Source organism: Podarcis filfolensis (assembly GCF_964270895.1).
Source record: "Podarcis filfolensis genome assembly, chromosome: 1".
Lineage (NCBI taxonomy): Eukaryota > Metazoa > Chordata > Lepidosauria > Squamata > Lacertidae > Podarcis > Podarcis filfolensis.
Genome location: NC_139604.1, coordinates 20606715 through 20624805, shown reverse-complemented (window position 1 = coordinate 20624805; position 18091 = coordinate 20606715). Strand labels below are relative to the sequence as shown.

Sequence of the window (18091 nt, the reverse complement as noted above, 5' to 3'; positions counted from 1 at the left end):
GGGGGAGAAGATGGTTTAATCCTGACCACTCCTAACCCAGCTCAGGGGCCGTCTCAACATTAGAAGAAACCCTGGACAAAATTCCACCCGGGGCTGGTGGTCCTTTTCTTCTATCACCCAAGTCCTGTGATGATACTCAATGACTTACGTTCATCGCTTCCCCTTATGGGCTGCCGTTTTTGCGTTCTTTCGTCACTCGTGTTGAAGTGCTGCAAGAGAACTTTGTGCTGGGGAAACAAACCCGACAAAATGCCATGATTGTAAATAAAAGAAAACTTTTCCAGAAAGCTACTGCATATTACGTAACAGTTGTCATGCCGGATCAGGCCCAAGACTCACCTAGTCCAGCAATCTGTTCTCACAATGACCAACCAGATGCCCGTGACAGGGCATGAGTGCAACAGCACTCTCCTCGCTCTATTATATATATATATATATATATAATTTTTATTAGTTTTTTTAACATATCATTTTCAACAGTAATTAAACATACTTTTACATCTTATTCAAATTTCTGACTTCCATCAATCCGGTCTGAAAATTTTCCAATCTAATCTCTCAGTATGCATTTCTTATCTTCCCTATTTCATTTCAAACTCATAACCAATATCTTTTTCTACTTTGTAACACTTCATATATTTCTCCTTACAAAACTTCTTGTAGTCCTACTAGTGTAATTTGTTGATCACAGTTGCTCTTCAAATAATTCATATACTTCTTCCAATCTTCTGTAAATCTCTGGTCCCGCAGGTTTCGAATCCTTCCTGTCATTTTGTCCAATTCTGCATAGTCCATTAATTTCGCCTGCCATTCTTCTCTCGTCGGAATTTCTTCTTGTTTCCATTTCTGGGCTAACAATACTCTTGCCGCAGTTGTTGCATATAAAAACAATTTAACATCTTGCCTATTAAGCACTCTCCTCGCTCTAGAGCATGAGACTCTTAATCTCAGGGTTGTGGGTTCGAGTGCTACGATGGACAAAAGATTCCTGCATTGCAGAGGGTTGGACTAGATGACCCCTGTGGTCCCTTTCAACAGTTCTACGATTCTATGCCCTCCCCAGCAACTGACACTCAGAGCAGAGGTGGCTGGTGCTGAATGGGACTACTGGGGCAGAAGGCAGGAAGACCAACACTAGGTGGAGCCAGAGGCCGTATCAGAATCCTTGTTTTGTCCCCATCCTCTTTCCTGCTGAGTTCTACAGGGTCTGAGGAAGCTGAGAAGACAGCGCCACCGCCTGGACAGATTATTGAGAAGGCAGGTGGGTGGGGGCTGGCCGAGAGCAACCTGAGGTTGGTGGGACAGTGGACCATTTGCCCTAAGGGAGCTGACCTCAGTGATTTGGAGACATACTGCCTTTGATACTGGAGGCAGTCTACACAAAGCCTTTGTGTGGCTAGCGGCTACTGGTCATGAGTTTGCCTAATCCCTTTCTGAAGCCATCCAAGTTGGCAGCCGCCACTGTATGCTGTGGTGGTGAATCCCATCATTTAACTTTGTGATGTGTTATACAGCTGATGGTGCGTGTGGGAGAAAGAATAACAGAATACCCATAGATAGATTTGATCGAATTTCATTGCGTGGACTTGCTTATTCTTTGGAGACTAAATTCTCAGGGCACCTTCACATCTTCTGTTTTAACCGCATGCATGTAACATTATGCGTACACACAAAACTATAGCACGTCTGCACAACCAATGTGCTTTCCAAAGTATAAACGATACCGATGCGTCGGACAGGATACAATAGTAAAGATGTACTTGCCAATCCACAGGTGTGCACTTGCCTTTAGTGGTTGGGAAAATAACAGTTTAACATTTTATGTGGGCCGAGCAATCAAAATAGTTACCTTTTTCTGTGGTGCTTTAGCTTCCTCTGATCTGCAAAAAGAAAAATACAGCATATTTTTGGAGGGTGAAATTTGGAAGATTTTAGCAACAGTGGTTTGGTTCACACGTAACACTAAACCATGGTTTGGCACTATGTGCACAAGCAAAACGCAAGTGAAGCCTCAGGCTTGTGCATGCCACTCTCCTTCTCCCCATGAGGCTAGGAAAAGAACTCTTCTAGCATTTAATTAATCATTCAAAGAATCCTTGCTTTGCATTATGTATGAAAAAAGAGATCAAGGTGGTTTGTTTTTTGAAGCAAAGCTATTTCAAGAGGAGGAACACAGTAACATAGGTTGCTGCCTTTCCAGTGAGTCCATTAGTGGATTGTAGATTCCATTAAGTTCAGTGTTCATCTTCTACACTGTTGGGCAGCATCTCTCTGGGGTTTCAGGCAGGGAGTCTACCTGGAAAAGACAGGTATTGGCTTCTACGTGTAAAGCAGATCCTTTGCCACTGAGCTGTGGCCCTTCCCCAAAAATCTAGAGCAAAGAAGCAGTGGCAGGTGGAAGCTCCTTCACCCAAAAGCCTAATAATAATAATAATAATAATAATAATAATAATAATAATAATAATTTGTTATTTATACCCCACCCATCTGGCTGGGCTTCCCCAGCCACTCTGGGCGGCTTCCAAAAAAATATTAAAATACTGTAATACATCAAACATTAACAGCTTCCCTAAACAGGGCTGCCTTCAGATGTCTTCTAAAAGTCTGGTAGTTGATGTTCTCTTGGACATGTGATGGGAGGGCGTTCCACAGGGCAGGTGCCATTACCGAGAAGGCCCTCTGTCTGGTTCCCTGTAACTTGGCTTCTCGCAGCGAGGGAACCGCCAGAAGGCCCTCGGCGCTGGACCTCAGTGTCCGGGTAGAACGATGGGGGTGGAGATGCTCCTTCAGATATACTGGACCAAGGCTGTTTAGGGCTTTAAAGGTCAGCACCAACACTTTGAATTGTGCTCGGAAACGTACTGAATTCCTTTGCAGGATTCAAAATGCAGGTTTGCAAACCACAGTCTTCCTCTTCCTCTCTCCTGTAACATCTAGAAACACAGATGTATGGTAGGATGCCATGGCACTTCAGGTTTCCCTACTCCACTTTGTTGGCCTGGTTTGGACATCATGCTAAACCGTGGTTGATTGCTCAATAGCACAATGACATTTCATAATACTATATGTTTTCCTGCTCTTTTTGGTATACGGACTCTAAAAATAAGTTCTAGCTAAATTCTTTGCTGATGGGGAGACGGAATACAGTGAAGCTTTCTCTCTGTATTTGCAAAAGCTAGTATAGAGATGAACAAATTCAAGGTTATGCTTACATTTGTTTCATAGTTTTCTCTAGCTCTGGTAGTTGCTCTTTGAGGGCTGTAATCATCCTCGTATCATCTGATACACATACATAAAACTCCTATTAAATGAAAAAGAACACTCTTCAAACAATAATACAAAGAGGCAGTCAACTTGTCAAGATATGTATTGCAGGTGGACTGACTACAAAGAAAAACGGTTCAATAGGGGTTCCTGAAAAATACCGGAGAAACAAATGTCCGCATTGGAAAAGTTCAAAAGGATGGAAGATGCCCTCTGAATCTTACTCCACCTCTAATCCAATATTATCTCAAGAGATGGAGTTGGCAGAGTGAGATGGTCACCTCTAGCAACAGATCTTCCATGTCATTAAAGAGAGAGACAGTGTCAGTTATTTAAAAGGTAAAGGTAAAGGACCCCTGGGTGGTCAAGTCCAACTTAACTATTGGGTGCGGCTGTCATCATATGCTTCAGGCCGAGGGAGCCGCCATTTGTCCACCGACAGCTTTCCGGGTCACGTGGCCAGCAGCCACTTCTGACACCACGACAAGTGCCAGAGAGCACGGAAACACCATAGAATCATAGAGTTGGAAGAGACCACAAGGGCCATCGAGTCCAACCCCCTGCCAAGCAGGAAACACCATCAGAGCACCGTTTACCTTTCTGCCACAGCGGTACCTATTTATCTACTCGTGTTGGTCAAACCTAGCCAGTTATTTATTATTATTTTATTTATTTATTATCATCATGTTTAAACATGGCAGTAAGATCTGCTCTTTTGATTTTCCATCTCATGGACGGAAACATTTGGGGAGCGCAGGGTAAACTCAAGCCCGACTTAGGATTGCAGGTAGAGGCTTACGTGAACGCATGGGTACACTGGCTCCACTCCTGCCACCTTCCACGAGTTCAAAGGGGGCTGTTTGCAGGGAGAAACCTCCTGCATTCACACAGTCTCCTGTGAAAAATCTGGGCTCCAAAATGCATCCTCCCCAAGTACAGGAGGTTTTCATGCTGCAGGCAATCACTTTTGAACTTGCACCCAGCGCCGTGAGGACAGCAGAGATAGTGTGCTCACGAAAACTCCCTCTTCCTTGCAAGTTCATCTAAGCCTTTATATGGACACCTGAAAAGGGATCAGTCAAACAGTGATAGCGGCTATGGGGTCATTTGCGGTACTTGGCTTGCATTTGCATCGATGATGCTAAGGAGCTTTGCTTGACCACAGCTTATAGTTAGGGATTTTTACAAAATACACTGTACACATTTAATATTTTATTATTTCTGAAATGGCCTGGTGTTCCCAGGTAACAGCCATGGTTTTCCCGTGAAAAACGGAGGGGGGGCAGTATGCTGATCAGAACATCATTTTGACTGCAATTCTATACAGAGTAAAAAAAGGTAAAGGTAAAGGACCTCTGGACGGTTAAGTCCAGCCAAAGGCGACTACAGGGTTGTGGCGCTCATCTTGCTCTCAGGCCAAGGGAGCCGGCGTTTGTCCACAGACAGCTTTCCGGGTCATGTGGCCAGCAGGACTAAACTGCTTCTGGCGCAACGCAACACCGTGACGGAAACCAGAGTGCACAGAAACGCTGTTTACCTTCCTGCTGCAGCGGTACCTATTTATCTACTTGCACTGGCATGCTTTTGTCCTGCTAGGTTTGGCATGAGCTGTGACAGAGCAATGGAAGCTCACTCCGTCATGGGGATTCGAACCGCCGACTGGATTTGCAAGCCCAAGAGGCTCAGTGGTTTAGACCACAGCGCCACCTAACACCTAACAGTACTGTTTACTGCCAATAGTATTACATGCATGGGATTGCGCTGGAAACGTCTAGATTCCATATTCTCACAATGCCCATTTCTTTCAATGTGATTGTCTCTGATTTAGAAAACAGACTGATACCTCCACCCCCACTTTCCTTCTTGAAATTGCAGCCACTGGCAACAAGGCATTATATTGTTTGCAGCAGCAATGCAAAACCCCCAAGAAGGACATCTATAGTTGTTTGTATTTGAATGTAACGTCCTTAGGAAGGAGAATTCTAAAGCTTGGGAAACAGTCTTGGCTCAGCTCTCCTGCCTCAGTAACTAGTTAATATTGATTCCAACAAAACAGCAGTACTAAGCAATTGCGCCCTACCTCCAGAAAGGCCATTGCTGCTTCGTCCTCTTGCAGGACATCTCCATACAAAGCAGCCCATTGCAGCACTAAGCGAATGACTCGCCGTTTGTTGTTTAGGGCATAATCCATTTTTTCTTGCTCCGTACCCTGCGAAGGCTGAGCGTGGTAAGTGCCAAGATGTCAAGGAAAACGTTCACTCTACTTCATCCACCCCCCTCAGAATTTCCCATCGCTTCATCATAACAAAGCACGCTTAAAATTGATGCTTTCCAGTACCGTGAAACACACAACTGCCCAGCAGGATTTTCAAGATCAATAACATTTTGTGCGTTCTCCAGTTTATATACTTTCATGGCTTTTGATGACTTAGCATGGCGGTGGTGGGGAGATGAACCCAACGGGCCTTTCCTTGTAAAGTACAATTGGCAAATGTTTCAAGGGACATGGACCCAATTCGTTACTTTCCCTGGACTGTGGATGCTCGTTGGTGGTGGAAGAGTGGGATCAAGGCAAGCCCTCTAGCCTTAAGGGAGATGCAGAAAGATGCACGATAGCCACTGTAGTAATAAACTGAACACAGTGTAGGTAGATATATTATTTCTATGGTTTTGTATTTGTGTAGGAGGCAGGTAGCAAAGCACATTTCTATAGTCCTGTTTTAGCTGATGTCGTTGTGCTCTTCAACTTTAACTTGTGGTTTTTTCCTCTGCAGAGAAATCATAATAATAATAATTTATTATTTATACCCCGCCCATCTGGCTGGGTTTCCCCAGCCACTCTGGGCAGCTCCCAACAGAATATTAAAAACACGCTAAAACATCAAACATCAAAAACTTCCCTAAACAGGGCTGCCTTCAGAAGTCTTCTAAAAGTCAGATAGTTGTTAATTTCTTTGACATCTGATGGGAGGGCGTTCTACAGGGCAGGCGCAAAAAACCGAGAAGGCCCTCTGCCTGGTTTCCTGTAACATCACTTCTCGCAGGGAGGGAACCGCCAGAAGGCCCTCGGAGGAGGACCTCAGTGATTCTATTTGCAGGAGATGTACATGCTACAATTGCTGATTCTTCTTGCTGTGATTTGTTCACAAGTTAATTGCTTGTCAGCATGGGGCATATGAAAGAGTGTGTGTGTGTTTGTGTGTGTGTATGAATTGGGGGGAAAGCAAGGACCACTGGTTTTCCAGGCCACTGCTACAGATCAGGGGGGAGGGCATAGGGCTGGTTCTAGTTTCTATTGCCACTTCTAGCTTGCACTGTGGTGACATTAGCCTGGGACTCTGTGATGTGGTGGTACATTGCCTTCCTGTCAGTGGAGGTGAGGCATTTGCCTTCCCTAACATAATTCAGCCTGTCCTTTCATTAGGGAAGTAAGAAAGCAGCTATTTCTGTTCCAACTTATCTTTGTCACAACCAGCGCTGTTTCTCTTCTGCTGCAGTCCAGTTTCTGCCAAATATTATATTTCTCACTTTCCACTATTTAATGTAATATATGTAATTAGTTCGACAACATAATTAATGGCACAATTATTTCCACACCACTCGTTCTGATTTACAGGACACGTCAAACCAATGTTTTTAATAAAAATAAAAAGGTCATTCATGATGTATCAGTTGCAGCCTTAAAAAACCAACCAACCCAAGAACCTTATGAGTGAGTACTAATCATATTCACTGGACTGATTTCCATTCCAGGTCTGGGATGAAACAATGAACAGCAGCAATTGCTGCTTCCATTTATGATGGAATTTTCTGAAGCCCCAGCCTTTCACAGCCATCACCCTTTGAAAATAAGACAGGCAGAGCATCTTTGCACATAGATACATTGCCTCATCAACCTTCTGCTCACACAGACTTTTGATATGTGTGCATTAGCAAACCAGAGTCCAGCTTGACCAAGGGAAAGAGCACATTTTTTAAAAAAAAATGTATATATGGTTATATTAGCAATAATAGAAATCTGTATCTTTAAACAAGCCAATGGAATCCATTAAAATTTCATTGTGATTATTACTGTTTGCAAGCCAGCAATGAAGATGCAATGGAATGCTACCCTCACCAATGTCAGAAGCAGTTTTCTCTGCATCCTGGTTCCTTCCCATGCAGAACAGGTGCAGCAAACAGTATTTTGAAATGTACGCATATGTTAGAGTTTTGTTGTTACAGGGCAACTCAGGTGTAAACTTCTCCCTTTTGGAAAGGGCGTATCTTGACATTAAGAGCAGAAATGGTGTCTGCCCAGCACAACCTTGGTTTGGGGGGGGGGGCGTGCTTGTTCACAACGCATCTCTTATAAGTCCAGGGTTAGCAGAGATGAGTCTACAAGCACTACTGAAATTCTCCTTAGTCCAGGCTGACTTGGGATCCAGTGACAGACAGATCTGACAGACAGCCGTATATAGCTAGATCCTCACCAAACAGGGAGGAAATTGAATATAATAGTATTTTGTGCGTTCCATGTGGAATTAATGGCCCAGAATATTTTCTGCATATGACAGTTCTGACAAGCACAGGGCCGTTGTGAATGTAAGTCTTAAAATAAACTGTTTCTTTCAAATCAAAGCATGGGGGCTTTGACATGCAATCTCTGGGATGTCTCAAGAGACTGTGGGCTGCTCAGAAGGGAAAACAAATGAATCAATTGAGCCTCTTGCACAATATATGCACAATATGACTAAAGCAGTAATTTAAGGGGGGGATAGAAACTAGGCTTATTAAGCCATTTTTTTGTTTCCCTTAGACACTGCTACAGCTACTTAACAGCCTAGGACATGGGACATCCTACTAAAATCTAGAGTCATGGGAAAACGCAAGTACACCCTCTTTGAATTCTGCGGTTTTACATATGAGGACAAAATAACAATCACCTGTTCCTTAGCATGTCTAAGGAACATGGTGCAGTATGTCATGACTGCAGGTTTTAACTGAACTTATAAATATATATATATTTCGTTGAGATCAGAAAAGTCAGGCTACCTGGTGGAGGTGAGAGTAGACATTGCATTGCCTAGGTTGGTCCCTTTAACTGTTTGTAGGACTGTTATAACATTTCATAAATGAAGTAGCATTTCACTGAGCTGTTCTCTCCCTGCAGCTTCTACCATGCAAGCCCTGTAATTATTTAATATCCTTCTATCTGCTTATTAAGTGACTCACCACATGCACTAGTAATTTTTGCCGTTATTTTTCATTGCTCATCTACTTATTTTTAATTCTGCTAATAATTTCTCCCATGCAAATGTGATCGCGGGGTGTGCGGGGGGGGGGGAGCGGGAACCCTCCCTCCCCAAATGTTCACGCTGCATATCTATTAGAATAATAGCGTTATGTATAAATAAATGACAGAGAGGCTGTAATTTTGAAAGGTATTAATCAACAACGATGTTGTGACTGAATACCGATCTCGACAAGTTTCGTTGCTTTAAAATTGCAATAATTTTTTACAGCCCGTTCCTCCCTCAATGCAAGCAGGGATCTAGTTCCTTTTCACGTGCACTGGAACCAAATGTTCGGTATTTATCACCATGGGAGAGTAGATGAATGGGATCAGATCATGTGTGTGTAACATGCTAACCTTTCTCTTAAAACAATACAGAAATAATAATAATATAATAATAATACAATAAGTGGTATTCAACTGTGTACCTCCACCACCCACAAATCTGGTCTGGAGGCTTGGTGGAAAACACAGAAGAGGTTTGGAGTGGGTGTTGGTGGAGAATCGTGCATTAAACTAGTAAGAGACTGACACCAAAGGCCAGAGGCAGGAGGCAGAAAAGGACTGAGAACAGGGCTGTGTACACACTTCTGAATCCAGTACGCTCCCAACATTGGTTTGGGAAGTGGTGCACACATGACGTTCGCCACACAACCCATATCTATCCTGTCGTTCCTTGGGAAATGCTGAGGTTTGATCCGTTTCCCCCAAAACTAACTTCATTTCGAACACAGAAAAACAACAACAACCTCCCTGCCCGTCTGGACCTAGTTCTGTTTTAAGCCAGTAATGTGTACACAGTCTTAAGTCAACCCCTGGAGACCACGCAAGGCTACATTTAGTGAACAATAAGGAAGCTGAAATCCAAGAGAGGCCAGGTCCCAAGCAAAGAAAAAGGCAAAAGAATGTGAATTAAATCTAAGCTAGGTTCTGTGCTATGAAAACAGATTACATCCTGCACAACGTGACTGAAGCCAAGCAGGATTTCTGTACTTCCAGAACGTTTAGTTCATCTGTTTCTTTGGTGGAAAAAAAAAGATTTTGCTCCAGTCACACAAACACACACACACACAAATACCGTCAGCTGGGCTGTATTTATGTGGCTTTTGTTGCTTTCCTCAACACATGTCACAGGTTTTTAATTACTTTTGCTATTTGTGGCACCACAATAGCACTCAAACAGATCTGGTTTCCAGGGTGATTATGCAAGCTGATGTAGAAATTTGAAAATAGGTGGCCTCCAAAGAGCTTATTATTTTAAATGACATAGTATAACCTGCTGGTGGGTAAAGCCAACACTTGGGGATGGAGGTGGAGGAGAAACAAGCAAGGGAGACAATAGGAGGCAGAGGTGCCGGGGATCACAAGTGCTGCTGCACTCATGCCCTGTTTGCGGGATTCCCATAGGCATCTCAATGGCCACCTTGAGAACAGGGTTCAGGACTATATAAACCTTGGCTTGATCCAACAGGGCTTTCCTTAGGTTCTTATGAGCATGGGGGAAATGGCCTGCAAAATACTCGCAGTCATTCATAGCATTAGGCTTAAGGCAGATGTTCCATCCATACTGGTTAATCTTGCTCTAGGAATGAGACGGCTTGAGAGTTTAGTTCCACCATGAATGATGCTGGAATGATTAATACTCACAGGCTCCCATCTTATGTACTCTGACCTGGGAGTAAGGGAAAGGACCCCTGGACGGTTAAGTCCAGTCAAAGGCGACTATGGGGTTGCGGCGCTCATCTCGCTTTCAGGTCGAGGGAGCTGACGTTTGTCCACAGACAGCTTTCTGGGTCATGTGGCCAGCATGACTAAACCGCTTCTGGTGCAACGGGACACCCTGGTGGAAACCAGAGCTCATGGAAACGCCAGTTACCTTCCCTCCGCAGCGGTACCTATTTATCTACTTGCACTGGCATGCTTTTGAATTGTTGGGTTGGCAGGAGCTGGGACAGAGCAACGGGAGCTCACTCCATCGTGGGGATTCAAACCGCCGACCTTCTGATCGGCAAGCCCAAGAGGCTCAGGGGTTTAGACCACAGCGCCACCCGCATCCCTGACTTGGGAGTAAATCCTATTGAACACAGTGGGACTTAATCCCGAGAAACGCAGCACAGCATTGTAACAAAACGAATAAAGTGAAAAAGAGCTAAAGCTCCCAAGAGTTGATTCTCCCTTCTTGACTTTCCTGCTTAACTTCCAGGGGGTTTCTTGTCAGAGAGGGTCCACTGATGGATGTGGTACTTCAGCAGCTTCCCAACCACGCCAAGCATTGATGCCAGCCTTGCCTACCACCAAATTAGGTGTCTAATATGTTTTGGTTGTTTTTTTTAAAAAAAATAATAATCAAAAAGGATATTGAGCCATCAAAGCCGGACAAAGCTGATTATTTGGCATGAATATGCAATGCATCATAACAAAATCAAGTACACCAGCATCTGTGAAAATCAAAAGTAACAAAACGTTATACTCCTGCATGCCAATATAATTTCCAACCACTGCAAAATATATTGTTGCCTCCTCCGCGGTAAACAGCACAAAAAGAGTTATACCAGATGTGTTTTGCACATTAAAAGCAATTAATTAACAGCGCGATCCTAGACATGTCTTGTCAGAAGCAAGTCTCTTTGAGTTCAGTAGGACTTGCTCCCAGGTCCAATACTCAATGTATCCCACTGAATATCATGGGACTTATATCTGAATAGACATATATAAAATTGCACTGTAAATTACAGTAACTTGTCTTGGATCCTAACAACTGCAAGGATCATTCTGCTTGCAAAATGGGATTTTCCTGTCTGCTCCCTTTTATCTGCACACAACAATTGTTTCCAAAAAACTTTCTTCCTTTTGCCTTTTTAAGGGCAACACAAGAAGATGCCAGGCAGTTTTTTTTGAAATATTTAGCCACCAGCTTTGCTGTTGCAATGCCATGGGTTGCTTGTAAGTATTTTACAGAGCTCTAGCTAAAGATGTCTCTGACTAGGAGCTGGGAGAAGAGGGCACAGGAATTAGGGGAATTAAACACAGACACAAGGTCCAGGGAGTGGATTGTGGAAGCAGAGGCTCGTGAGACAGATGGATGGAGGAAGCAGAAGCAAATTAAGGGTGACAGGGAAGAAAGTGGCAAGGAAATGAGGAACTTAGAAATAGGAGGAAGAGCTGTATGTATTAAGCAAGGAGGCTTGTATGTTGTTAGCAGGAAGTTAGGGGACAAGCAAAAGAACCTGGGATGATTGGATGTATGGACTAGATATATGAAGGAGCCATATATAGTTCCAGTGTTTGGGAGTGACTTTCATATGTTTTTAACCAATCAGTCAAATCTTTCATGGAAAAAAATGACTCATTTTAATCCTAGATATTTTCCCTGAAATCAACTGGCTCAGATCAAATTTATGTGGTCCCCCAATGCCCTCTAACGCAAAAGGAAATGTATTTCAGTGGAAAGTGTACAAAAAATGATGGCTGTTTGCCAGGGCATTGTTTTCACTGCTACTATGCAAACAAACAGCTTAAAAACAAAACAAAAACAAATTCAAAGTAATGCAAAAGTGGGGGGGGGCAATCAGTGATTGCAGATGTTTGTGATCTGACAAGCAAAGAGAGAAATGTTGTGGTTCAAATTTCTAGTTGCCTGCTAACAAATGGAATACTGCCCCAAGATATTTTGGAAAAGGGCTGTTTCAAAATACTTTTCAAAAGTGAAGTTGTACTGGAAGGTTTTGGAAAATAAAACAAAATGTCCCTAAGAGAAGCTGCAAACTTGATGCTAGCCCTCCCTTACTTTTTAGGGCACCACTGAAAGGTTGTTTCAAGGTTGTAGCTCTTTCTAACACACACTGAATGCAACAGCGACACTCAGTACAAAAGCAAGACCGAGCTGCACTCTTGGCCAAAGAATCTGGGTGCTTAAGCCCCAGTTTAAACTGAATGACTGCAGTTTGGAAATGTGGGATTGCAGCATTCACTTCTTACGTTGATCTACACCTGCACCAACATCTTTATTTCAACATTCTACCTGTTCCTTCGCTTAACGCTGATTCGAGACGCATTGTTTCGAGGAAGTGTTCTAGAATTTTCTCGGGCGTTCCTGACATCACGATATACCTGAGTAAAGGAAGAAAAGAAACAGTGACCTAAAAAACCGCTCTGAGCTTGTCGAAAAGAGGAGGTGAATACGAGTGTAACAAAGCACACACACGCGCGCACACACACACACGTGTGTGTGTGTGTGTGTGTGTGTGTGTGTGTGTATAAAGCTTTAGCATAGGAAAGATACCCAGTGTAGAATATCTTTACATCTTGATTGATTTTAGCATACGTTTTGCAATATGACATGCTTGCAATATGACCTGTTTTAGTAGCTTAAATTTGAGAAAAAGGGCCAGAAAAAAAGACAAGTGAGTTGTTTCTACAGGAGAGGGGAACAGAACTGCCAGCAGAGCAGTGGAAATATGGGACGCAATAGTGACACCCAAAAACAAGCACCTGCCACTAGACAATTTGAGTGGTGGCCGTTCCCCGCTGGGGCTAGTAGGGTGGAAAGCAAGAAGCCCCACATTAGATGGAGGTGGAACCAATGACAGAGGCAACTCATTCTAGCTCTGTCCTCATCTTCCTCTTTCTACAAGAGGCAACACTGAGACTAAGGAGGAGGAGGAGGAGGAGGAGGAGGAGGAGGAGGAGGAGGAGGAGGAGGAAGCTGGCAGGCTGTGCTGCCCCTTGGATGGGCAGCATGTTAAGGCAGATAGTTGGTTGAGGGGCAGATGGAGGCTGGTGGGCTGGTGACCCATTTGTTCTCAATAAGCCAGTCTTCCTCCACATGACAGTCTACAACAGTCAAGAGGAGAGCCAAAGCATGGTCAATATGGCCGTTGGGTCAGTTGGGGTGGGAAACAGGCACGTTTAGGAACAGGGCTGGCTCATTTGCTCTCTGGACTTAAAGGCAAGATGGCGCACGAACACACACACACACACACACACACACCAACCACCATTCTACATACAGAAGTAGACCAGGCTGGCCACTGAATCTTACTGCGACACTGGCAACGTGACAGTGTCCTCCACCACTGTCAAGGGCAGCAGACAAACCTGGGGGTTGCAGAACTGGCCACACAGCACAGTTCTGTCCTCCAGCAGAAGTGCACAACTGGGGGTGGGATGGGGGAATCTCAGGAGGAATGGCGGGGGAGGCGGGTGGAGGCTCCCACAACTCATTCACGAACGGACACCCAGTATCCAACACCTGAGGCCGCCATCTCACTTTGCCTCATAGTCAAGCTAGCCTTGATCAGAATGAAGTTCCTTGTAATGATCCAAGCCATGATGTTTTCTTGAGATGCTTCACGTGTGGTCATCATCCTACGTTACGCATTTGTAAGCGTGTTTGATTTCTTTCTCTCTCTTTTCAGCCCAATGCTCTGCGATGGCCAATGGCAACAGCTAAGATGTGATCCCAAAAGGGAGGAGGGGTGGGTCATGTATGGAGTTGCCTCTTGCTGTTGTCACGTTTGAATTATGAGGGGGAAGGTCCTTATGAAATCTGTACCTTCTCCCCAAATTGAGCCAGCTGGCTCGTATCCTCAAGTAGCCCTCGAAAAACGGTAGCTAAGGCAGCCATCATGAAAGAAGCTAACAGGCCCCATTTGTCACTTCTCTGAGCATCAAACTATTGAGGTTCACTGAAAAATAGGAACTTATCTATTAAGCTTTCCTATTTCCTTCCGCAGTAAATGGGTTTCTTTTAGTGAACCTCTTGGTTCTTCTTACAACTTTGCATCATTTTACTGCGTTCAAGTATAGGGGGAAATCTAGGAAACTTCCCCCTAAAAAAAAAAAAAAGAAAAAAGCTCCTGCTGAGAAATAAGTAGTGGAGCTGAGCTCCTGGGAGCTTCTCCTCACTTTGAGGACTGGCCATCATACGGTTCTTTTACCTGCCAGCCCTTTGGGAAGAGCTGCATTGATGTCCCAAGAATGCAAACCCCTTGTTAAGCCAAGTGCACAGAGAGATACTTGCAGAGATACTAACTGTGTGTCTTGGGGAGTGAAGCAGAGAAAGAGAGAGAGAGAGAGCTTGCTGTACTTTCAATATGAAAGTGGAAACGAAATTGTGGAAGTGGCTTGCGGTGCCTGGAGACTAGTTGGCAGCAGAACTCTGCAAGAGATCAGTCGGCAAAGAGAAGATGTGTTTGCCCGTAAAGGGAGAGGGGCATAGGGAGTGCTTCACAGTGGGCTCTGCTAGCAACATCCTTTTGAACACTGCAAGAGAGATGTAGCATTGAGGAACATGGAACAGACCCAAATTGCATCTCAGGTCATTTGTTCCCAATTCTTAAGCCTTTTCCAGCCTTTGCCATTTCCCAAATGAAAGAAGCCAGTTCTGGACACTGGTGCCTTGTGTACTGGGAACAATTATCCCAGAGACATGAAAACTGCTTATGATTACTCATAGGCACTTATAGGGTCTACTATATGCCAGGCATTGTATAGGGAACTGTAGTGATGCGCCCCAAAATGAGAGCCAGTGTGGTGTAGGGGTTAAGAGTGGTGGACTCGTAATCTGGTGAACTGGGTTTAATTCCCCGCTCCTCCACATGCAGCTGCTGGGTGACCTTGGGCTAGTCACACTTTTCTGAAGTCTCTCAGCCTCACTCACCTCACAGTGTTTGTTGTGGGGGAGGAAGGGAAAGGAGAATGTTAGCCGCTTTGAGACTCCTTCGCGTAGTGATAAAGCGGGATATCAAATCCAAACTCCTTCTTCTTCCCTATTTTCCAGGGACAGTCCCAGATTTACAGAAGCGGTCCTAGTTTCTGATTTGATCCTGGAATGTCCTGCTTTTCCTTAGGACATTCCTATTTTCATTGGAGAAATGTTGGAGGGTATGGAGTTATGCAACCCCCTAAGGCAAGGGGAGATAAGTACCTATGAAACCTTTAGAAGACCTCTGAAGGCAGTCCTTCAGTACATCCTCAATTCCTACCCTGTTGGAGTTGGGCCAAACAACTTGATGCAAGGTGACTAATGAGATAGATGTGCACTTTAGGAACTGGAAATAAAAACAATAAATTATGTTTTCTTAACAGCAAAACAAATGCAGTTTTAAAAGCTTTTTATCAGTAATTACTCTGTTCAGCAATAACATTCCTTATGGTCTGTGAACAGATTTTGCACGTGGGGACTATTTACAGCGAGACCTGCCTAGAGTTGATTTTTGACAGCTAAAGGGCCACAGCTAATGCGTTTGCAAGTTGATATATGTTGCGCGCTGCAGGGCATGTGACCAGCTGGTGATATCTTTTCAAATGCGACATAATGCACTCTTTTCAAAGGCAGGAAGAAAAGACTATTGGCTAAATAAAACCATTTGGAAGCGTTAATCATAGTCTTGCACCAACACCGTGGAATTAAATCATACTTGTGCTGAGGAGGCTGCGAGTTTCCTTGATTAGGAGCCCTGTTTCCCGCTGGGATCTTCTCGAGTACCAAGACATCTTGGTCATGTTCCTTCAGTCTGACTGTGTTTGCTTCGACATCCTGAAAGATGGTTTTTAATCATTAACACGCCAGATAGAAACAACTTGGTAAAAAGCCGTGCTGCAAATGAAAATTAAAAGGCCATTGATATATGGTTTTATACTCCTTGGAAAAGTATGGGACCCCATCCCAGGAAAGACAGCTGTCCTTTAGTGTTACTGGCATCTGTGGGGCAAGCTGTATGGAACTTGCAGCTAACTTAAGGTCCATGTATTTCCAGCACAACTGAAGTCAGTGTGGTGTAATGGTTAAGAGTGTTGGACTATGACCTCGGAGACCAGGGTTCAAATCCCCACTCAGCCATCAAGCTCATTGGGTGACATTGGGCCAGTCACAATCTCTCAGGCTAGCCTCCCTCACAGAGCTGTTGTGAGGATTAAATGAGGAGGGGGGAAACCATGTATGCCACCTTGAGCTCTCTGGAGAAAAAGGCGGGATATAAATTCAATAAACAAACGAACTTCTCTTGGGTCATCAGGACTGTAGATCACAACATTGTGTTCAGTTAGGTCGAGATTTAACCAACCTAAGCTGCTTTCTCTACTTCCTTTATCTATCCATGAATCTTCCTGCATTACAGCGGAAGTGCTAAACACATTCTTTTTATCCAGGCTCTATAGAAAATTAATCCATTTCCCCAGAACTCTTTTTTCATGGTTCAAAGGCTTCGCCTTAGGTTCCTTACAATACTTCAACTAAATCCTCCCCCCCCCAAGTACAAAACTGGATTCAGATTCCTTACTAATGCTTAACCAATTATGAGTAGTACTATTAGCACACTACTATCACGACCACTACTACTACTACTAGTAAGATTGACAGCCTATTCCAGTCATAACCATTCTCTCCACAGCAAAGTGAAAGCACAATGGTTTTTGCAAAGTTCAGCAGTGTGCTCCACAGCTGGAGAGACTACAACACCCTCTTTCCCCACTGTTTTTACACCAGCAATGGTGCAACAGCTGCCAGCGATGGCTTACGTCTGTGCACAGATGAGCGAAGGAACCTCGGGCGTGCAGAGACTTGAAGGGAGAGTTGCGAAACGTTCACAAGAGCTCTAGAGCAAGCTCTTAAAAGTTGGGCAAACTCTTAACTTACCCGCAGTATCCTATTAAAGTCTTCCTTGTCGACTCTCAAGAAGTGGCAGTTATCTTCTCGCAGAACAATGGAAGCAGCTCTAGGAGCATCGTTCACTAATGCTAGCTTGCCAAAATCATCGCCTTCGTGTAGGGTACATACCACGCCCTAAAACCAACAACAACAAGAAGAAAAACACATTTACACAGAGAAACCGTAATTGGGGAGTTTGTCCCATTGACGCTCCATGTGCAAACACAGGATTTCTAAGCCAAATACTGTAACAAATGTATCTGGCAGGAACAGCCAAAATAACGATGAGAAGACAATACATGGCAGCTGGTTATTACTAATGCTACAGAAAGGCAAGGGCAAAGAAAGAATGGGGTTTGTTCTCTGAAATTTGTTTCAGAGACAGACAGACTTCTGGCTCTGCTAATGGTGGCAACTTTCTTTTTATTTTTTTATAAAGTCAAATTTTTTAAATCAAGTTTGTTGAACAATAGACTGCCAGTTTCTCATATGTATTCTTGCCTGCTATCAGACTGCACTGTTAAGTCCCATTTGTTATAATGACAAGAGGAGTTTTTAATTGTATCTAGTTTTTCCTTAACATCAAAGAAAATATTGGGCTTATTTTATTAAAAAATCTCTTATGCCATTTTCCCCCTTAAATATGTCATCAGAGTGGCTCACAGCATACAAATAGTAACATAAATTGCAGCATAATTTCAGGTTTAAAAGGAACCACAGTTGTTTGGGTTGGACGGATGAAGCTGCATTATGCTGACAAGAGACAATTGGGCCCTCTAAACCCAGATCCATCTGTTCTGGCTACTAGGAATGGGGAATTCACTCACAGCCTTTTCTAGCTGTTGGGTAAATCCGTTCTCGGGGTTCCCACAGAATAAGGAAGGGCGCAGAGATGCACAGGG

General features: G+C 43.9%; 1 protein-coding gene across 6 annotated transcripts in view; it reads right to left on the bottom strand.

The window, feature by feature from the left end:
- Positions 1-18091, bottom strand: part of RAPGEF4 (Rap guanine nucleotide exchange factor 4) — a 166394-nt gene that overhangs the window by 33875 nt on the left and 114428 nt on the right. For 5 of the 6 annotated variants that reach the window (XM_083627708.1, XM_083627710.1, XM_083627709.1 and 2 more), the window contains 8 exons: positions 17178-17324; positions 15961-16079; positions 12561-12649; positions 10899-10977; positions 5345-5495; positions 3213-3301; positions 1850-1880; positions 149-227 (listed from right to left, as the gene is read on the bottom strand). In XM_083627708.1, the coding sequence (XP_083483834.1) occupies positions 149-227; positions 1850-1880; positions 3213-3301; positions 5345-5495; positions 10899-10977; positions 12561-12649; positions 15961-16079; positions 17178-17324 (784 nt within the window). Of the gene's footprint in view, positions 1-148; positions 228-1849; positions 1881-3212; positions 3302-5344; positions 5496-10898; positions 10980-12560; positions 12650-15960; positions 16080-17177; positions 17325-18091 lie in introns of all 6 variants that reach the window. The other variant, XM_083627707.1, reaches the window with a different exon arrangement.